The following is a 23391-nucleotide window of genomic DNA, read 5'->3' as shown; positions in this document are numbered from 1 at the left end:
ACTCAAAATTCCTCCGGTGGCCCCTTCAATAAATAACGAACAGTCCCTAGATGGCTGCTGAGCTATATGTCTTGGTTCATGTCTGTTAACAACTCATTGCCATCAAACGCATAGCCTATCTCGCGGTTGCATCCATTACAAACAAACATGCAATGTGAACGTCTGGGATTGGGGAGAGCACTAAATGCTCTACTGAATAAGCACGAAGTCAAACCTTTAAATGAAAATAACTGTTTAATAATAATAATAAAAAAAAAAAAAAAACGCTAATGAATTAAACTTGTGACCATCAAAAATCGTTTATCGCCTGTAACTCCGTGATAACAGGACGTAACAGGAAGGAATTTGGCTGAGCAAAGGAGGTTAATATGCTCTATATTTTGTCCAAATGATGTCTGTCTATCATCGTTGCACTCGGAGAAAATCAGAATGTTTAATTTGTCCTATGCTTTCTTCTACGGCTGCAAACGGGATTCACTTTCAGTTAACCAAATATTTCTTTTTTAGTGCAGGGCAGGCATATTTCTGGCTATCAAATTATTTCTAAACCAGTCTGCTAAAGTCTGTAGTGAAGTCTGTGTAGGGTTTTCCAGGCTCCATTTCTTTTTACGAGACACCCTGCTCACTTGAGCCATCTACCGGTTGTTTGGGTTGTTGCAGCGTCTCACTGGAAAAATACAAATTAGAGCCGCGTGATACCGCGTGATCCCACGCGCGGACGCGAGTGAAGCTGGCCAAGTCGAAGCACTGCCCACTGTAGGATGAACAGGATGAGATTCTGAGAATGCAGTGAGAGAAGGAAAGGTAACCTAACATGCCTTTTAGCCCAGTTGACGTATTGGCTGCAATATGCAAAATATAGCTGTAGCGAACAGGCATAAAAGTAGCCTCCCATAATACTCCCATTTTATTCAAAGGTAGAACGCTACTGACAACTCCAGGCTTCCACGCATGCTTGTTTGTTTACACCGAATACAAGCTGAAGTGCAAAACGAAAGTAGGTCTAACGTTTGCCTACTGCCCCCATCAATGCAGATATTTCAAATAAAAAATAAAAGTATAATATATATATATATATATATATATATATATCTCCTTGATTAGCCTATGTTGGGTTTTGTGGAAGAGAAAATGGACTGTTTTAGTAGTAGTATTAGGCAGTATGCAGTCAGATAGGTCACCATGGGCATATTTGGATTAGCTACAGATGGATTCACAAATAAATAAATTAGCCTACATTTGGCAGGATACTTGATATACAGGCTAAATGCAAATATGGCAATGTATTATATTATTTTACATTAACAAAATGTAGGAAAATGGAACAGACTGAAAATAAAATAGGCACTGATCTTTAAAATCCTGTGTCCTGTAGCCTAAATGTTGTCAGTCATTCTTAATATTCGCAATTGGTGCACTGGCATGTTTAACTGTTAGCTGCAGTGTAATCTTAGATTATGTGTAAGTTAAGTACAGAACTGACTGTGCGCCCAAATTTTTGTCTGTGCTCCTACATTTTGTAACTTGGGCGCACAATTGCTCCTGGAAAAAAATGTTAGCGTAGAGCCCTGCCACGCCTTCAATCATTCCATTTGTCTTAAGCCACACCCATCCAAAGTGTTCCAATATCTTACCTTACCTAGGCCTACACGCAGCCTATCTCCGCATGGCCAAACCGGAAGTCCACTTATAGGTTTTCTGAAGAGATCTTTGTTATGCTAGCTGACGTAAGTTAATGTGCTAATGTTAGATAGTTGGCTGACAGACTCATTAATCACATTAAAAGGTGCTTTTTAGGTTAAAACATTTTTTGTCACATACAGCAAACATCTCCTCACTATCCGCTAGCTGCCTGCTCCCTGAACACACTGTAAAAAACGCGGCTCTGTAGACAGCCCAGGCTCCGCATCGTTATAGTAACAACACTCTGTAGACAGCCCAGGCTCGTTATAGTAACAACAGTCTTTCTCCCCCCCCCCCAGGTGCGGTCCGACGGGCGAGTTCTGAGGCTGGATCAGGGTTTGCTGTTGCGCTCGCTGCAGCTGGCGGACGCGGGACTCTATGTGTGCAGCGCCACCGAGAACAACTTCAAGCACGTGCTGGTGCGGCTGCAGCTGGTGGTGCTGGGCAGTGGGGCGGTGAGCGCCGCTCTGGTGGAGAGCGGCCAGACTGCACCCCCCCTGCAACCCCTGGCAGGACAGTACCGCGATCTGCTGACCATCCTGAGCCAGCCCGAGATCGGCCTCATCAACCAGTACTGCCAGGACTACTGGTCGCTAGGAGACCCGCAGCTGGGCGGAGCCAGGGAGGAGCTGGGAGAGCAGAGGAAACCCAGGAGTCGCCGACATCATGGGGGGGAGGGGCCTCACCACCACACACACCCACACGGGGAGGAGTCACACCATCACCACCCACATCATAACTCTGGAGTGGCGGAGTCCCCACCCACATCATAACTCTGGAGGGGCGGAGTCCCCACCCACATCATAACTATGGAGGGGCGGAGTCACCACCCACATCATAACTCTGGAGGGGCGGAGGCAGAGGAGTCATGAGAACTTCAACTGAGAAAGACTCCAGTTACCCATCAAGCCTAAACAAACAAACAAACAAACAACATAGAAGTCCACTCAACACTCTATAAACAACATAGAAGTCCACTCAACACTCTCATGCTCAGTATTTATTGTCGGCTGTATATAGTAGCATTTGGTGAGATTCTTTCTACCACAGTAGAGGCTGTTTGTGTATAAGTGTCATATGGTCAAATATTGTTCTTGTTTTTATCACTGTTGTAAAAAATGTCATGTTCATGGTATTTTGTATAAAGTCTTGTGGAGTGAATAGGTGGGGAAAGTAAAGGGAATCAGAAATGGGTAGGAGAAGGAGAGCACGGTGACTCAGAACACTGCTCCGGAACATCATGTCAGAACACTGCTCCGGAACATCATCTCAGAACACTGCTCTAGAACATCATGTCAGAACACTGCTCTAGAACATCATCTCAGAACACAGCGCCGGAACACTGCTCCGGAACATCATGTCAGAACACTGCTCCGGAACGCCACTTTAAACCCTCTCTGCTCTGAAAAACCACACCGTGGAACCCTGTAAGCAGAGCATATCCCAGGCCTGACATGACATTCAGTTCCTTAGCTTCCATTGTTCTCCTATCAGTACAACCCCACACACCAGCACAGACGTCTTGTGCCACCACCTAGTCAATACCTTCCGCTTCCATTGCTGTCTCCACCACACAATCCAATCCATTGTTTATGGAATGCAGATCAATTGAAGATTTCGACACAAAGATTTCAGGGCAAATGACCGATATGGACCAATTTGGACGCTCAAGGACGCTCGTGCCCAACACTAAACCTGTGCATGAGTGGTCATCTGCCAATCAGCATGTCAAACACCATACAATAGATTCTCTCCACTAAACCTTTTAGTGCCTCTCGTACAGAGGTCTGGTATGTCCAAAAGGCTTCTGTCTTTTCTAATGTCATCCTTTGCTTTTGTGCACTGTTGCCGATGTCTGGGCCTATTCTGAAGTGCATCTTTATTAGGAAGATATTGCTATGCTAAGATATTGATATGCGTAGTAGTCATCAGATGTCGTTATCCAGAGACAGGGCTGTTACCTTCACTTTCATCTGGAAACCTATGTAAAAGTGTGAGTTGTAAAACCATTAGGGCCCAATTTAGACTAGTTTAGTCACTCCTCAATTTAGACTAGTTTAGTTAAGTCACTCCTCAATTTAGACTAGTTTAGTACCTCCTAAATTTAGACTAGTTTAGTTTAGTCACTCCTTAATTTGGACTAGTTTAGTCACTCCTCAATTTAGACTAGTTTAGTCACTCCTAGTTTAGTCACTCCTCAATTTAGACTAGTTTAGTCACTCCTCAATTTAGACTACCATATTTTCCGGACTATAAGTCGCTCCTGAGTATAAGTCGCATCAGTCAAAAAATGCATCCTGAGCAGGAAAAAAACATATATAAGTTAAGACCGACTATAAGTCCATTTATTTAGAAATGTATTTCACAAAATCCAAAACCAACTATGTAACTGGATTATTGAGGCCAAAAAAGATTAATGAAGATGAAGGAGTGAAGGCAGCCAAGAGGAGGGCAGGAAGGTAATTGCAAAGCAAAAAAGATTCACTGAAAAAAGAAAATGCCATGAGGTGCACCAAAATGTTACTAAAATGTGGAGAATACAATGCAATCAAGCATTTTGCGCGATGTGGAGTCACAAGCTGGCAGCAGATAAAATGCTCATGAGAGAGAAAAAGATGCAGTTTTAGACGTGACCTAAACAATAGGCCTATAGGCCCGACGGTAATTGTAAAGCAATTTACAAAAGATTCACTGAACAAAAATGCTGATATGATACATGAAAATGTAGCTAAAAATGTGGAGAATACAATGCAATCAACCTTTTTTGGCGATGTGGAGTCACAAGCTGGCAGCAGATTAAATGCTCAATGATAGAGAAAAAGATTGGTTTTAAAAAGACGGACCTAGCTGAGGCAAGCCATGGCAATAGGGTCCCGACGGTATTTGTAAAGCAATTTACAAAAGATTCACAGGACAAAAATGCAATCAAGCATTTTGGACGATGTGGAGAGACAAGCCGGCAGCAGATTAAATGCTCGAGAGAAAAAATATATCGGTTTTAAAGGGCGACGCAGACCCGAAGCTGCAGCAAGCAGGTGATATTTAGACATTTATTTCACAAAATCCAAGACTAAGAACAGACAGACTATGTAACTGTATACATTGAGGCCAAAAATATTGAGAATTCTACAGGGAATGTTAATGAAGAAGAAGGAGTGAATAGTGGAAAGAGGCAAGCCGAAGGCTGCTGACAAAAAAATCACTGAACTCAAATGCTGATGTGGTACATGAAAATGTAGCTAAAAATGTGGAGAATGCAATGCAATCTATCATTTTGTACGATATATTGGCACAAGCTGGCATGCAGCAGAACAATTGCTTGGCTGGCCACCTCTGAGAGAGCGAGAGAAAAAAAGATGCACATTTAAAAGGGTCTAAATTCCAGCGCGGAATTGCGGGTATTGCCAATAAATTATTACTTAGTATTGAGCATAATAACAAAAGTCCCGCAAATCTAGCCATCATAATGCGAGAAATTCCCACACATTTTACCCTGTACCCTGTCTGACATTAATATAATAATGGAGCGCCTGAATCTTGGGGACTATTGACGGACCAACTCTGACTTCAATTGAACCCCATGCAGAGACACACACGCCAAGCCAGAGGACCACTTTAGGGGTGCCTCTCTTTCGTTGCTCTCTCTCTCTCTCTCAGCAGGATTTGTCACCGCTGAAGTCAAATTATAGCCTAGGTGCTTCAACATCAACCGCTATCGACAGGAAAGGAAAACAAACATTTAGCGATCAGGAACCGTCAGGAATTTTGCAAATACAGAAGCATGACCGCCTAGGCTATAAAGTAGAGAACATGGATGACTTCTCTATTTGACGCTCGATTAGGGACGTGAACAGATAGCTACAGACCGCGGAGCGCACATTAGGCCTACTTTCACTTTCTGTGCGTATTCATTACGTGAAAGATAATTAGTAGCAAAACAGCGATCAAATATTACATGGCAGTGCGTTTTGTTTTCAAATGTTTTCATGTATGTCTAGATAACAGGTGAGGGATGTTTAGGAGACTCGTAAATCCTCAAATTAAGGCTGCGCAAAGCACAGCACCTTTATTTGGCCATGGCTTGTATTCGAGTCAGCTATAATATAGTCCTTTATTTCTTGCGTTTTATTGTGAGACATAGGCCTACTTTTCGTTTGGAGCGGCATGGGTAGGCTATCAAAAGCAGCAGATGTTTAATTTGAGATTTAATTTACGTTTGGACTGTTGATTATATTGCTAAATATCGGGACTGATGACCACTGAAATCTGTGGGGTATTTAATGGCTTACTATTAAGTTTCATAGTGTCGGGAATTTCGATTGCCATCCACTTATTGCGAGATAAGGTATCCGCGCTTTCATTCATTCGTGTGCTGTGCTGCAAGGGAAACCTTATTCCATATAGCCAAAGATGTCTAAGATAGCCTAAATGTAGTTATTTTTTAAATTATGCATGATTTACTTTTTTATCAAATTCATAGGCTGGTGCCTGGCAGCAACAATTGTGTTTAAATGTAGGCTTCAGCCTCTAGCTCAGAAGGGTGCAGCATGCTACTAGCTTGAGAGCAATGAGAGCAACGTGTTGGAGACTCATGGTGTAAATGACTTTTCATTGGCAACAATACCAACCAACAATATAAAATATTAAGAAGAGCTCTTTTATGAGTTAAATTGATACAAAATTATACTGGCTATTATTTGTCCAAATCTGAGGCCCGGCTATAAATAGAATCCCTGCCATAATTTGACCATTTAGGTATGCACGTGTGTTTCAGGCGTTGTGCAAGCACTAATCTCTGACTGAAAGTGCACAGGACTTTTAAAAACATGTTCAATTATATATTTTTTCATATATAAGTCGCACCTGACTATAAGTCACAGGATCAGCCAAACTATGAAACTACGATTGTGACTTATAGTCCGGAAAATTCGGTAGTTTAGTCACTCCTAGTTTAGTCACTCCTCAATTTAGACTAGTTTAGTCACTCCTAGTTTAGTCACTCCTCAATTTAGACTAGTCTAGTCACTCCTAGTCTAGTCACTCCTCAAGGCCTCCTGGAAAGAACAACACTGCGACTTTGGAAACTATAAATCGTGTGTGTGCAGGGGTAGGCCAGTAGTCTGTTTCTAAACAGATTCAGCCTGCTGTTCATTATATTAGAACTGAGCATTTATTCCTGAAGGAAAAATAAATACTACATTACCCATAAATCATTCCAAAACAGGCAGTGATTGGTCTATAGCGCACAGGACATTTGAAAGCCATGGACTGCAATGAGCATTTATGCCGTGAACTGCAGTGATTGACATGTTTGTCGTGGACTGTAGTGATTGACATGTTTGCCGTGGACTGTAGTGATTGACATGTTTGCTGTGGACTGCAGTGATTGACATGTTTGTCAGAGAAGAGGTGGGAGGAGGAAGTCCAACTGAACCTCATCACAGGGATTCATCCCAAAGCTTCAGAAAGCTACAGTTATGATGTCCCATCATGCTGGTGTTGTTGTGTGTGTTGTGTAGCTGAGGGCTTGGGTTGGTATGAGTGTGTGTGTGTGTGTGCTCCTATGCAATGGGGCGGAGTATTAAATGTTAACCAGAATACTGGGAGGTTATGTTGTTTGTGCATGCTATATTTATGTGTTAGCTGTTCAATTACTGGCTGTTGTATGTGTCAGTGTTCAATGTTTATTTGGGATCACCTCTAGCAGAATTCCTGACCTGCACCCCCAGTGCCCCCCACTCCCTCAGTGCCCCCCACTCCCTCGGTGCCCTCTGCCCCCCTGCTCCCCCATATGTAATGGAATGCAGCATCCTCTGTACAGTTGATGTTTTTTGGCCCCTCCAGGATTTCGCAACCCTACGTTTTCACAACTCTACAGTTTCACAAACTCAAGGATTTCCCACAATTGCAGACTGAACCTTTTTTTATTACCACGGTTATGGAGTCCTCTCCATTATCCATCCCCACTGATTGGATTTTCTGCAGGAATTCTCAATAAATGCAGTTGAAATTGTGGTGATGGCCGCAACAATCACAACAAGCCCTTGCAAGATCCTGGAAGCCTTTAGATTGTTTTGTGTGTTCAGATTGTCTCCCTTTCCTGTATGGGCACACATGCTGTGATGACCTCTAGGTGACCTCTAGATGACCTCTAGGTGACCTCTTACTCACTGTTACAGTTGCTAATAAATGAAAGCTCTATATTTCATTAATACCATGTTATGCCAGTGATTGGGACTCAAAGCTGATGCTGTTCTGTAGTTGATATTGTCAGGATCTGATCTCACTCAATACAAGTTCAACAGATATTATGGGTGACACATGAATGCAAACAAATGGAGAATGTGTCCCCATCACTGGGGAACTATCAGCAGAATTATCTAGTGGTGAATTGTCTGAATTGCAGCTACCTGAATACTACTCCACTTCCAAGGGTGAGATGCGATGGCACTCAAGTGGGGTAAAAATATCCACTCTAGATCAAAGACCCTCTCTAGATCAAAGACCCTATTTAGATCAAAGACCCTCTCTAGAGCAAAGACCCTCTAGATCAAATGCCCTCTCTAGAGCAAATACCCTGTTTAAAGTAAAGACCCTCTTTAGATCAACAGCGCTCTCTAGAGCAAAGACCCTCTCTAAAGCAAAGGCAACCACTACAGCAAAGACCCTCTTTAGATCAAATGCCCTTTCTAGAGCAAAGGCCCTTTAGATCAAAGGTCCACTAGAGCCAGTGCTTGGTTTTTCCTTTCTGGGCTACTGTAGAGATAGTGGCGCAACAGTACTTCAACACAACAGTTCACATTTACAGGTAAGGATGCCCTAATGAAGCATACTCTGAATATAGGTAATTAGGCCCCAATGAAGCATACTCTGAATACTATTAATTTACAGGTAAGTATGCCCTAATGAAGCATACTCTGAATACTATTCATTTACAGGTAAGTATGCCCTAATGAAACATACTCTGAATATAGGTAATTAGGCCCTAATGAAGCATACTCTGAATACTATTAATTTACAGGTAAGGATGCCCTAATGAAACATACTCTGAAAATAGGTAATTAGGCCCTAATGAAGCATACTCTGAATGCTATTCATTTACAGGTAAGGATGCCCTAATGAAACATACTCTGAATATAGGTAATTAGGCCCTAATGAAGCATACTCTGAATGCTATTCATTTACAGGTAAGGATGCCCTAATGAAACATACTCTGAATATAGGTAATTAGGTCCTAATGATGCATACTCTGAATACTATTTTCCATTTCTGCCAATAGATCACCTTAAATGAGAACTCCGGCCATTTAAACACAGAGCTCAGTTGATCATGTTCACAGAATACTGTTGGTCGGAAAAAACATGAAAACAATCTGATGTCTGACGGCTAGTGGCTAAAGCAGCCAAAGTGCCTACAAGCTATGCGATGGGGGCATGTACTTAACTGTGCCTTGGTGCCTCCTAACAGGGTCCTTACAATGAGACCACTGTGCATGTTCAACCCAATAATTGTGCCGATGATCTATATTTAGAATATATAAACATTGCAATGCTGAATCATTGTTATTTTGGTCTTTGTGGAAATGGGAAAAGGCAGAGGTGGGACCAAGTCACTGTTTGGCAAGTCACAAGTAAGTCCCAAGTCTTAGCAGTCAAGTCCAAGTCAAGTCCCAAGTAAATACAGAGAAGGGCAAGTCGAGTCCAAGTCCAAGTCACATCAAAGCCAAGTCAAGTCCAAGTCCCAATCTTTTTCAAGTCCTGAACAAGTCATCAGGTACTCTTCACTTAATAATGCCATTATTAGACTATCGATCATAATTTTAACACATCAATCTAATCTACAGTATTTTTTTTATAAATACGGATTAAAATATGTTCAATGGTTCTGTCTTGAAAGCTTTTACGATATATGCATACCTGAGTAATCTGTACGAAACATATAGCTATAAGACACTCAGCACAGCAGCAAATATATATTGTTTTTCCAAATTGCAGCGTCCACTGTAAGAATGAGTAATAATTTGACTGATGGCATTTCACTGTGCTAGGCCACAGATTTGCCTGCTAAATTAGTAAATTGCTGCAGTTAAATATTTTACGTTTTTGTTAGGGCTGTCAAACGATTAAAAAACGAATTAATCTCAGATTTTGTAAATTTTTACTCGTAAATTTTCTCCCTAAAGACTAAGCTTCTTATATGGCCTATTAAATACAGCATAAATCACAAAATTACTGAGTAACAAGGTAAAACACAAAGGTAAAAGTAAAACACTTCTATATTATTTAAATGATAATAATGACACAGTAATTTTGTTTTAAAGTATTCATTTCTTAAATACATGTGATGCTGTTTAACTCGTTTGTAAATGGTGCACTGTCACTTTAAGCCCATTGTGTGCCACTGTCCACACATTCTCCTAATGATCTTTTTTACCAGCTCCATTCAAATATAGCTATGGCCAGAGCTAGTCCACAAACTCTAACATTGTTTGTGCCACATGTATAGCACAATAATAACAATGGTAAGCATGATATTAAGTTGGCACAAACAGCTTTCATTCCTTTGGAAATAAAAGCATGTAATGACATGATGCTTGCTAGACATTTTCTGTTTGCAATTAAAAGTGAATTATGAGCCTGCAGCCAGTAGCCACCTAGCTGAGTGGAATGCGTTTCAATCGGCATTTCATGTGCTTCATGTAAACGAATTATTGAAGACTTCAAGACTCACCAGTTCCATTACACAAAGGCAAAGACAACTCTTCATATTCTTGTCCATTTTCCAAATCACAGTGAGCGCAGCTTTTGTCAAAGTGCCCTGGCTCTCACAGTTTATAACAGTAGCCTAGTGAGAACCAGATAAATCCGCAATTTCCTCTAATCTCGTCTTTGTTTCCTTCATGATTTCATTTTATACGTTTCTTATATTTAAAAGGAGATATCAATCATCATCAACAATGTCCCTTCCGTGCGCGCGCTGAAACGCATTCTCAATTAAATGGAGTAGGCTAGCATACGTTGAAGTTGGATCTTAATGGAGAGGACCCGAAAAGGATCATCTTTATGTAACATGCTGTTGGTTTGACATTGTAAATGTTGTCTAACAAGAATGCAAATCGGTTTGCAGTAAAGCTATAATATTTATTTAATATGGGTCCTTCCTCTGTCTCTTGGTGCCCTACACACAGTGCGTGATGCGTGGTGGTAACAGAAGCACTGACTGATCATCACTGTGCTCTGCCTGTTTGTGTCCACTATGTGTTTTGTTTTTTTCGTCGCGGAAGTAAAAAGCATCTCTGGGGTGACTGGTCCACGATCAGGAAATGTATTTTTTGACTCGAGACATGTCAAGTCATTACAAGTCAAAGAGGCAAAGTCCGAGTTAAGTCTCGAGTGAATAGTATTCAAGTCCAAGTCGAGTCGCAAGTCATGCCTAATTTTATCAAGTCGAGTCTGAAGTCATTAAAATCACGACTCGAGTCTGACTCGAGTCCAAGTCATGTGACTCGAGTCCACATGTCTGGTATATACACAGACAAACAATGACTCAATGACATCACTCATCTTTTTATTCAAAATTCAATTAAAGTCCCATTATCATTATACCCTAGTATATCATATATCATATATCTCATAGTCAGATGCAGTATTATACCCTTTACCTCCATCATAGTCAGATGCAGTACCATACCCTTTACCTCCATCATAGTCAGATGCAGTACTATACCCTTTACCTCCATCATAGTCAGATGCAGTATTATACCCTTTACCTCCATCATAGTCAGATGCAGTACCATACCCTTTACCTCCATCATAGTCAGATGCAGTACTATACCCTTTACCTCCATCATAGTCAGATGCAGTATTATACCCTTTACCTCCATCATAGTCAGATGCAGTATTATACCCTTTACCTCCATCATAGTCAGATGCAGTATTTTTCGTAACATTTCATCTCCTGTACCAGGTGGGTTATAAACATTAACAAAAGTTACACACTGCTGGTCCATTTTACCTATTACCATTACATATCTCCCTTCTTTATCTCTGAAGCATTTTTCTAGTTGACACATGAGACTCTTTTTGATGAGGATTGCTACTCCTCTCTTGGCTGTAGTGTGAGAAGAAAAGAAAACATGTGCTCCAGCCAGTTTCCCCAACTTAACATGTTCCACATCGTTTAAATGAGTTTCTTGGAGATAGACAATTCCTGCTTTTTCGTTCTTCACCTGTTGTAATATACGACTCCGTTTGATGGGATTATTTAACCCGTTCGTATTCAAAGACAGTACTTTAATCATAATAATAATAATAATAATAATAAGCTTTATTTGTATAGCACCTTTCATACACAGAATGCAGCTCAAAGTGCTTTACATTTGAAGCATGTAACACAATAATAGTCAGTCAGTCATTATCAATCACTTTTCTTCATTGCTGGGGCTGTTTATGATCCATAAAATATAGAAAAATATAGAAAATGACGCCTGCTTGATGTACAGAGGCAGGGTGTTCCATAGTTTGGGGGCATAATGGATAAAAGCAGCTTCTCCACTTTGTTTGTGGAGCACTTTGGGTACGATTAAAAGATTAGGATTGGATGATCTAAGTTTCCTTTGTGGTTGATAAGATATTAAAAGCTCAGAGATATATGAAGGTGCTATGCCATTCAGAGCTTTGTAAGTAATTAACATAACCTTAAAATCAATTCTATAGGAAATAGGGAGCCAGTGCAGTTCAGCCAACACAGGGGTGATGTGTTCTCTCTTCTTAGTCTTAGTTAAAAGTCTAGCCACAGAGTTCTATATGAGTGCCAATTTCTTTAGATGTTTTTTGGGAAGACCAGTGAAAAGTGCATTGCAGTAGTCTAACCTGCTAGTGATAAAGGCGTGAATTAGTTTTTTCTGCATCTTGTTGAGTTAAAAAGGGCCGCACTTTGGCAATGTTTCTCAAGTGGAAATAGGCTGTCTGAGTAACTTTACTGATATGGGGCTTAAAACTTAACTCTGCATCTAAGATGACACTGAGGCTTGTTACTTTTGGTTTGATCTGGTGCGCCAAGTTCCCCAGATTACTAAGAACAATATCTCGCTTTAGTTTTGGTCCAACCAAAAGTACCTCTGTTTTGTCATCATTTAGTTTCAAAAAATTGTTGCTCATCCACTGATTAATGGAGGTTAGGCATGCAGTGAGGGAGCATAGGCCATCTGGGTTAGTTGGCTCCACAGAAATATACAATTGGGTATCATCTGCGTAGCTGTGGAAGTTTATATTATGCTGACTTATGACGTTTCCCAATGGAAGCATATATAGAGAAAATAGCAGGGGACCAAGGCAGCTCCCCTGGGCCACACCAAAAGGCAAGTCATGTTTTTCAGATACATGATCTCCTAGACTGATATAAAAATCTCTGCCAGTAATGTAGGTTTGAAACCAGTTTAGAGCATTATCAGAGAGACCCACCCACTTCATGAAGGCGTGAATTAGGATGCTATGATCAATGGTGTCAAATGCCGCACTCAAATCCAGAAGAATAAGGATTGAGACTTTGTTTGAGTCAGTAGCCAGTCTGAGATCATTGACTATTTTACTAGAGCCGTTTCTGGGCTGTGATTTGATCTAAAACCTGATTGGAATTTTTCAAGGATACTGTTTTCGTTGAGGAAGGTATTTAACTGATTACAAACAACTTTTTCAAGTACTTTGCTCAAGAACGGTAGATTTGATATAGGCCTGTAGTTGCTCAGATTGGTATGGTCAAGATTTGACTTTTTAAGTAAAGGTTTCACAACAGCAGTTTTAAAAGCAGTTGGAAATATACCTGTTTCTAATGAGGTATTTATTACCTTGAGAATAAAGGGAGCTAAGCTATCATATACTTTTTTGAGGAATCTAGTAGGGATTGGATCTAAAACACATGTTGAGGAGCCGGTTTGAGTTATAATTTTACCAAGCTCAGATTGAGTTATAGTGCTAAAGGACCTTAATTTTGGGGGGCTGTTTTTGGGTGTACTATCAACCATATTACTTGTGTTACCAATAGCCTCCCTTATAGAAATGACTTTGTTTTTGAAGAAGTCTGCAAATTCTTCGCATCTTAGAGAGGATGCCTGACTGAGTGTATCAAAAGGTGTTGCAATAGCCTATCAATGGTAGAGAACAACACCCTAGAGTTTCCACTGTTTTCAGCAATTACCTTAGAGAAGTGGTTCCTCCTCTCATTCCGAATAGCTCTAATCATACTGTTTTCTTAATTTCTTCTTCCATTCTTTTAAAGTAAAACCAAAGAATAATAATAATAATAATAATAATCATGAAAATAATAAAAACGAAAGAATGTGTTTTCCACCAAAATGCAGTGGACCAGTACCCAAAACCCTCTCCCTTAACCCCGGTGGTGGACTTCCAATTAATGTAACCTACACATGGTTACTTAAGGTATCCCTCTTAAATGCATAGAGGAAAAGGGTCTTACTGCCTGACTCCTGGTGCATGATGTTAATATCTCTAAGCTCAGGAGTGAGACAGGCCCCTATAAACCAGGTGAACAGTGTGGTGTTGAAAGGCTATTTCCCATTTGTCTGTTTTGGTTACTTTTTAATCCATTTTTTAAAGTATATACCCTTATTTATTATACCATCATATATATGTATAACAGCCTCGATCTTCACGCTTTGCGTCATACCTTCCGTCAGATCAATCGATATTGACTCTTTGCATGACAATTCTATTTTAAATTAAAGGCACACTATGCAGGTTTTTTAGCTTAATTTACCTTCATTTAACAGCTTCAGAGTCATTGGAATGGTTATATGACTTTTTTCGGGTTGAATGGTGGCCGTGTCGCTTCCCCCTAGCGCCTGTGAGCGGAAAAAACACCCTTGCAACTGTGGGCCCGCGGGCCGATGGCCTCAGTGTCAGGAAGTACAACGAGTGTAACAAATTGCTTTACTGCATTCAAATACACATACTGTACACGCCAGGCACCGGCTAGAAAAAGGTAGCGATGGAGTTTCTTAGACATTCGTCATGACAAAGCCAGCGAAAAAAAAGCAAAAACCGAGAAAACAGTAAGGAAATTGCCAATACTGCATAGTTTACCTTTAAACCTCTTATTACTCACTCAATATTCCCATGTTCAGTGATCATTGTTCGTTCCGAGTCATGGGTAGGCAAGGTCCTCGAAGGTCAGTCATCTCTTGCGCTCTCCGCTGCCATCTGAGAAGGTCTTGTAGGCTACCTTACAAGTTGTCCATTCACTTTGTCGAAGGTTGTCTTATTCGAATAATGTTCAGTATTCACCTCAGGGTCGTTTTGTAAGCTAATCATTTCTTGGTCTCTCTTGCTCCTCTGCGTTGTTACCCTCTGGAACGGCTGGCTTGCAACTTATCCAATCGCCTGGTGTAGATTCTCCAGTCTGTATGGGCTATCCGGGTTGTTTTGTAAGCTAGTCATTTCTTGATCTCTCTTTCTCCTCTGCGTTTTTGCCCTCTGGAACGGCTGGCTTGTAGGTAGCAACTTATCCAATCGCCTGGTGTAGATTCTCTGGTCTGTATGGGCTATCACCCCTTGTTGTCGTAATTGGTCCTCCGCTTCTTCTGGTGTTTCATATGTTAGGGCCTCCCCGTCTCTAAATACTTTCAATTTCGCTGGGTGCACCAGATGCGTTTTGACATTTTTCTCCTTCAGAAGTTTTCTCAGTGGGTTGTACCAGCTTCTCTCTTTCTGCGTCCTAGCTGTGAAGTCTTGTGAGAAGTAGATGCGGGTTCCATCCAGTGTAATTTCTTTCTTGGACCAGGCCGCTTGCAGAATTTTTTGTCTCATATTCCAGTCCTGCAGACGCACCACCATGGATCGAGGGCCAGGATTCTCCTGGGTGGCGTTTCTCGGGGAAGAGCGATGAGCTACTGCAATTTGGAATGCGTCAGATGTAAGATGCAGTTTTCCGACTAAAAGTTGATTTATAAATCCCACCGTGTCCTCTCCTTCCGCACCTTCCGGAATTTTGTAAATCCTTATATTATTCTGACGGGATCTCGTCTCTAACTGTTCCAGCTGCTCGTTTTGTGACATTTGTTGTTTAATGAGGTGCCGTATCACTTCATTTGTGGCGATTTCTCTCTCCTCCAACTGATGTATTCTCTCTTCCGCTTCTTGTATGCTGCCTTTGACTGCTCCCACTTCGGAACGAATACTGTTCACATCCCCTCGTATTTCTTTGATTTCTGTTGAGAACTTTTCAAAGTCTTGCCGCAGTTCACCAATTTGCGTTGATATTTCTTCTTTGAAGCCCGTCAGCATTTCGGCCTCCATGCTTCCTTCCCGTCAGCATTTCGGCCTCCATGCTTCCTTCTGGTCAGCATTTCGGCCTCCATGCTTCCTTCTGGTTTGTAGACTTATGACCCTTCTTCCTCGCTTTCTTTTGTTTCTGAAATTCTTGAGTGATCGCACCAGATCTCAGGTCCATTACTGTTTAATTTCCATTGTAGGGCATATATTTAAACCATTCAAACTATAGACATTTTGGGAGTTTTTTTCGTTATTTCTTCAGCTCATTCATACCAATGTTGCTGTCCACCGGAAACGGAAGTCTGTCCCAGAAAAGGGAGTCTTAAGCAAGCATTTAATTTTGAATAAAAAAATGGACACACAAAGTAAAAGTAAACACAAAGCAGCAAAAGCCACAGCCTTACTGAAAAAAGCTGAAATGGAAATGGGACTTTTGGATGTCTGGAGAAGTTTGCATCCTCAAGAGAGGGCCTTTACATTTTACTCCGATGCACACAAAGTGTTCTCAAGATTAGACTATTACTTTCTGTTTAAAGGGGAAATTGAAAAAGTTTTCAGATGTGAAATATAATTATATTATATCTATAACCGATCATGCTCCTCTAATAATAGAACTACATTTGAATATAGAAAAAAGAGAGACCTTGTGGAGAATGGACAACTCATTATTAGAAGATCAGGCTTTTAATGAAACAATGAAGAACAGCATTAAATCCTTCTTTGAGATTAACGATAATGGGGAGGTGAACAAGACAACCTTATGGGAAGCAGCTAAAGCAAGTAAGAGGGGAAATCAGCATCATCTTGTAAAAAGAAACAAAAAGAAAAGAGGAGGAAGAGAAGGAAATAAAGATGAAGGAAAGTAAAGACAAAGGAATTACTTGCACAATTAAATAAAAAAGCACTAGAAGAAATAGACAGAATAGAGATTGAAAAAAAATAACTTTCAGTAAACAAAATTTCTTTGATAATAGCCCTAACGCGCTGAAAAAATTGTCATTCAAACTGAAGAAACAGCAAGAAAAATCTACAGTTGTTATGGTAAAAGATAAAAAAGGGCGCTCTCCATAGGGGAATATCAAGAATTGCGGCATGCTTCAGGGAATTTTATCAAGACCTTTATACTCCAGAATGACAGGCGGATGCTGAAGAAATTAGGAATTATTTAAAGCAAATAAGCCTCCCACTAGTGACTCAGGAACAAAATAATAATTTAGTACAACCAATATTAGAAGAAGAGATCGTGAAGGTTATTCAGAAAAGCAAAACTGGGAAAAGTCCGGGCAGTGATGGATTTACCTATGAATTTTATAAAGAATTTCAGCATATATTAATACCAATCTTAAGTAGGGTTTTCAACGATATTTTGGAGACCGGACGATGGCCAACAACCTGGAGCACAACCGTGATATCAGTAATCTATAAAGAAGGTAAAGCCCCAGAAAACTGTTCATCATACAGACCGATATCATTACTAAACGTAGATCAAAAGTTATTTACAGCTATCATAGCAAACAGACTTACAAACTTACTTCCTCAGTTAATTAATCTTGATCAAACGGGCTTTGTTAAAGATCGTCTACTTGGAGATAATATTAGAAAGACAATCAATATCGTAGACCATGCCCTAAGAACAAAGAAACCAATGTTGACAATAACGCTAGTAAACGTTTTTTATGGCCTTTTCTAATGGGTGTGTGTGGAAAATTTGGTTTTCATCACAGATTCTTAAAACTGCTAAATGGTATCTATAATAACTCAAGTGCAAGAGTAAGAGTAAATGGGACACTCTCTGATCAGTTTACAATTCAAAGGGGTACAAAACAAGGGGATCCACTATCTCCACAGTTATTTGCTTTATGTATTGAACCGCTTGCAGAGAGGATATGAAAAATATGCAGATTAAAGGAGTCTCCATGGTGACATGGAACATAAAATAGCATTGTATGCCGATGACGTGATTCTTTATCTGACAGATATATACAACTCCTTACCGGCATTAATGGAGGAAATAGAAACATTCTTTATCAGGATACAAACTAAATTTAAGGAAAACTGAGGCAATGGAGACTGGTAGTCATCTAAGTAGTGCGTTTAAAAAACAATATGATTTTAAGTGGGATCTGACCAAGGTGAAGTATCAGGGAGTGAACATACCTAACAATCTTGAAAACTTATATGCCTGTAACTATGGGAAGCTGGAAAATGCGATAAAAAAGGACCTAAGTAGGTGGAAACTGATACCCTTCACATTGTTAGAAAAAAATAAGCATATTCAAAATGAACATCTTGCCACGTTTTTATTCTTATTCCAGAATCTCCCGCTTTTTGTACCACAATTATCATTCAAACAGTGGGACAGATTATTGAGAAAATTTCTATGGAACGAAAAGAAACCAAGAGTAAAAATGAAAACTTTGCAACAAAGAAAAGAAATGGGAGGCCTTACACTGACAAATTTAACTAATTATTATAATGCTGCACAGATAAAAGCTATCCTAATTATCAACAACAACAAGTGGAGCCCAAAATGGAAAAATATGGAAGGCAATCTAGTGGGGCAATGTAATATATGGCTTCCAAAGACTAACAGAAAATTACACAATTTTACAGCAACACACACACAATTAAAATATGGAGGAGACTATGTAAAACAGTGAAGACCAAGGATAAAGACTGGGCATGTTTGAGAGAAATACAAAAAGATCCAGAGTTTCTCCCAAACAAAGAGGATAACGCTTTCAGCCTATGGGAAAGTAAAGGTCTTCTACGATTTTATCAGATGTACAATGAACAAGGTTTTGAAACTTTTGAAAACATAGAAAGAAGATATCAATTGCCCAGGAGCCACTTTTACAGATACCTGCAAGTAAAAAGTTACGTAAACAAAAATATACAAATAGCAACTTTAAATGAGATCCACCCCTTTGTAAGAGGAATATTAAGAGTAATTGAAAATGAAAGTATAAAGAATATAACTGGACAAATTTACCGAATATTGCAACAGAATGAAGAAAAGGTGACATATTATATTAAAGAGAAGTGGGAGGATGAATTTAAAAAACTTATCTTGGAGAAGGAATGGGAACAGAGCTTTAAAGGAATTTATAAACACCTGAAATCCATATACTGGCAGGAATTCGCTTGGAAAGTGAACATAAGATATGACACCATCAACAATAAAATATAAAGAGGCTACCCCCAGTTGTTGGAGAAACTGTGGGAATAGCGATGCAGACCACACACATATTTTTTACGCATGTGACAGATTAAAACCCTATTGGGAAAAGGTAATTGGGTCAATAAAGCAATTTTTGAGAGTAGATGTTCCAATTCAGCAGCATAACATAATACTTGGTATACTCCCTGACATAAGTCATGAACACATACACCTTTTCTGGGTTCTGAGAATCACTGCACTGAAACAAATAACACGAAATTGGAAAATTGCTGGATCCACCAAAGTTTAAGAAGTGGTTAGACTCTGTTGATGAAATGTATGAGATGGAAAAGGTGACATACAGTATCATTAAAAAGAAAAAACTGTTTGAGAAAAGATGGGAACTCTACCAGCTGACTAGACGAGATGTACTTGGGAAAGGTGTGTGAAGGGATGGGAGGACTGGTGGGTAGGGATGGGGGGTTGGGGGAGGTTGGGTGGGTGGGTGTGCTTTATAGTGTAATAGAAGTAACAAAGCCAAATGTTGAAAATGTATGTCTCCTCTTGTTTTTTTGTTTTGTTTTTTTTGCGTATCTATTTCGACTTTATTTCTAAATTAATGGTTTCGAATGAGAAGGTACTAACCTAATGGACAATTATTATTATGACTGCCGCGCAGCGAAGCGGCGGTCATATAGGTTTAGTCAGATTTTTTTTGTTTTTTTTCTTTTTCGCATGCCCAAATTTCCGTCAATGATTCCCGGGACACTGAAAGACCAGGGTACACGAAACTTGGTGGGCATGTAACCCCACATGGATAGCATGGAACCATCGTTTTTTGTTTTGATCTGTAGCCCCCCTGGACTGGACTGGACCCCCGAAAGGAGGGTAGGGCAGACACAGTTTTCTGTGAATATCTCGAAAACCGTAGGGTTTAGGAGGACCATTTTTTTTTTGTATGTTGATCTCAAGGGGCCATGTCAACCCATTCCATAACCACTCATTTCATGAATAGCGCCACCTAGTTAAACACAAAAAAGTAAAAATGAGGTGTTGTAATTGAAGGTATCTGTGACCTAACATAGTCAAAACTGCACGAAATTGGAAGTGTAGGATCATTATGACACCCTCTGTATGCACGCCAAGTTTTGTGGAATTCCGTTCATGGGGGGCCACACAATAAATTGATTTATGTTACTATACACCAACTGGCCTGTAGGTGGCCGGAGACAGTTTTCTGTGAATATCTCGAGAACCATAGGGCCTAGGAGGTCCACCTTTTTATGTATGTTGGTCTTAAGGGGCATGTCAACCCATCCCATTACCACTTATTTCATGTATAGCGCCACCTAGTTAAAAATTAAAAAGCAAAAAATTAGGTGTTTTCATCACAATATCTCTGGCTGACAAGGTCAAAACTGCACGAAATTAAAAGTGTAGGATCATTATGACACCCTCCGAATGCTTACCAAGTTTTGTGTACTTTCGTTCATGGGGGGCCTTACAATAAAATAATTTATGTGTACATTTAGTGGCGCACACCAACAAGGATTCCCCGACACTGAAAGACCGGGTACACAAAACTTGGTGGGCATGTACCCCTACATGGATAGCATGGAACCGTCATTTTTTGTTTTGATCTGTAGCCCCCCCCCGCTGGACTGGACCCCCCGAAAGGAGGGTAGGGCAGACACAGTTCTCTGTGAATATCTTGAGAACTGTAGGGCCTAGGATGACCAATTTTTTCCATTATGTTTGCCTCCAGGGGTCATGTTAACCCATTCCATGTGCACACATGTGCATAAACAGATACACACGCACACACATACATTTACAGTAATCATAATGTTATGACACATACTCACACAGTAGACATATATGCATGCATGCACATGCACAAACACACATATGCAGGCAAACACACAAGCACGCACATACACACACACACACACAACCACACACATAAACATAAACTCCCGGGGACCACCCCGTGCTGGGCCCCGAACCGCAAAAAGCGTTTTTCCTAAATAACTACCTGAACCGTGGCACTGAGGATGAAGAATCTTTTTATGGTATGTTGGTCTCAAGGGCCCACATCAACCTGGCTCATAATCACTCATTTGTGATTTGCACCCCACCCGGTAAAAAATGAAAATGCAATATTATTCTGCTTTAATCGCCCCTATCTTCAGTTAAGATGTTCAGAACTGCACCAAATTTTATGTGTATGATTGACCTGGCATTCTCTGGGGTATGCCAAGTTTCGTAGAATTTCATAAATGGGGGGTCTAAAAAATTAGGTTATGTGTACATTTAGTGACTGTACACTCATTGGCCTGTAGATGGTGGTGCACACATATACACATGCACACACACACAGGCACCCACATACTATCGGGTATTAGAACGGCCGATACATAATTCAGTAGGATTAAAAGAAAGCCAAAATAAATATTCATCATCATCATCATGGCTGCATTTCCAGTATTGGCGATAAGTAGTCGCTTGTCCACTAGATGGCGATCGTTGCAGTGAGACGTAATTTTGTTGGAAGTTAAAAGTGGGTTGGAAAAACAATGGACGCTTCCTACAAGGACTGTAATTTACCGCAGAGCTTAACATCTAATAAGGATAGGACGATGTTCACATTAAGTGTAATTCCCATTTCTTCTTGAAGCCAAAATAAATCTGAGGATGTTTATCGGACATGCTTGGTTTTTTACTGCAGGCAATTAATCTTGTAATATCAATAAGGACCTAGGTAATGTTACCGTTAAGCGTTGGTTGAGTGATGGAGGCCCATTTGATTGATTGCATTTGTAGAAAACTATAAATGCGGTTATACCAAGCAAATTGATAGCAGCACTGTTTGTATCTTTCGACTGTCATTTATTGCACATGCTACAAAATCATTCTGAGCAATGGAAGATTTACCAACATTACACCGGTCTGATACATGTGTGAGACTGAGACGCCTGTTTATTTTGTTTTAAGTGCGTGCAGGGTGTGAGAGGGGACTCGATGTGATTTGATTCTAGCTTGGTAGTTGTAGTCTGTGAAATTAAAAAGCATGTGTGTGTGAAGTATCCAAACAATGACACCTTCATTTCATTATGGCTGCTTTAGAAACACACCTTAAGCTACTGTGTAGTGGGTCCCATTTAGAAGTGACTACTTCATTCGCGCTTTCCTTGACTCATGGAGCTGCGTGAATGTTATTACAACTTTTCGCCACGATATGGCAGTTTAAGTCCCGCTTTGATACTGTAAGGTGTAAGCCATTGGTTTCCAAAGGAGATTTTATTTAAATCGCCAACATAGCCTATTGACAATTTATGTTGTAAATAGGCCTAATTATAATCCTACCTGTAGCTTAGGGAAGCTAACAGCTTTCTATTAGGATCTAGTTTGTTAGTTACCGTTTTGTCATAACTCCCTGATGCATTTTTGCATTTAGAATAGCCAGAGCGTGTATATCTCGATCGGAAAATTAAACAATATCGGGTGCCTATGGACTAGGCTGGGTGAACCCAGCCTGATCTGCCCGGGCTATTTATTTTTTGATTTGTTAAAAGATTGAGCTTGGTCTGATGAAAGCCAGACTAGCCATGGACCTCAGTTACACAATGCAAGGGAACATGAATCAGCCTATTTGCACGAACAATAACGGACAAAAGCTCTTCCACTTTGGCCCGTTAAAATGTGTATGAACAGTCTAGCGACGCATTTCATTAAGGCCCATTTGGACATGTCAGTTATTTGCACCACTGGTTAGATGTAAAACAGCATTTCGTTTCAGACTACTGTTACTTCATTTGTGCATTAACAATAACGTTTCAGACTACTGTTACTTAATTTGTGCATTGACAATAAAGTATTACATGAACTAAAGATGACTAAAATCTTATGTAGAAGAAGAAACATTCACAAAAAATCCATCCATCCAAAAATGACCTTTGTTTTTGATAGTTGTTGAAAACGGCATGGAACTGAGATGTTTTTGTTTATAAATACATAATAAATAAATAAATAAATAAATAACATTATGCTGATACCTTTTGCTTTTCCCAAATACAATGTAGCCTACAGGTGTAAGTGACCTTTCATCAATCCAGTTGCAATGGATGAACTGTGATGAACTGCCCTACTTGTGATTGTTTAGAGATTTTAAAGGTTTTATAACATTGCTACATCTTCTTTGGCTATTCTACAATCTATTCACCTTTTCAGCACCAGTAGGCTACTTTCTGTGCAGCCGCA

At 40.1% G+C, this 23391-nt stretch overlaps 1 protein-coding gene across 3 annotated transcripts in view; it reads left to right on the top strand.

Annotated features, from left to right (window-relative positions):
- LOC125302471 (semaphorin-3F-like) overlaps positions 1-3958 on the top strand; it is a 120051-nt gene extending 116093 nt beyond the window's left edge. For all 3 annotated transcript variants that reach the window (XM_048255663.1, XM_048255662.1, XM_048255664.1), the window contains one exon: positions 1983-3958. In XM_048255663.1, the coding sequence (XP_048111620.1) occupies positions 1983-2456 (474 nt within the window). In that variant the 3' untranslated portion in view covers positions 2457-3958. The remainder of the gene's footprint in view (positions 1-1982) is intronic.
- Positions 3959-23391: the final 19433 nt, after the last annotated feature.

Source organism: Alosa alosa, chromosome 10, assembly GCF_017589495.1.
Source record: "Alosa alosa isolate M-15738 ecotype Scorff River chromosome 10, AALO_Geno_1.1, whole genome shotgun sequence".
In the NCBI taxonomy this organism is placed as follows: Eukaryota; Metazoa; Chordata; class Actinopteri; order Clupeiformes; family Clupeidae; genus Alosa; species Alosa alosa.
Note: the sequence above shows the minus strand (reverse complement) of the source record. Positions and strands in the feature narration are given on the sequence as shown.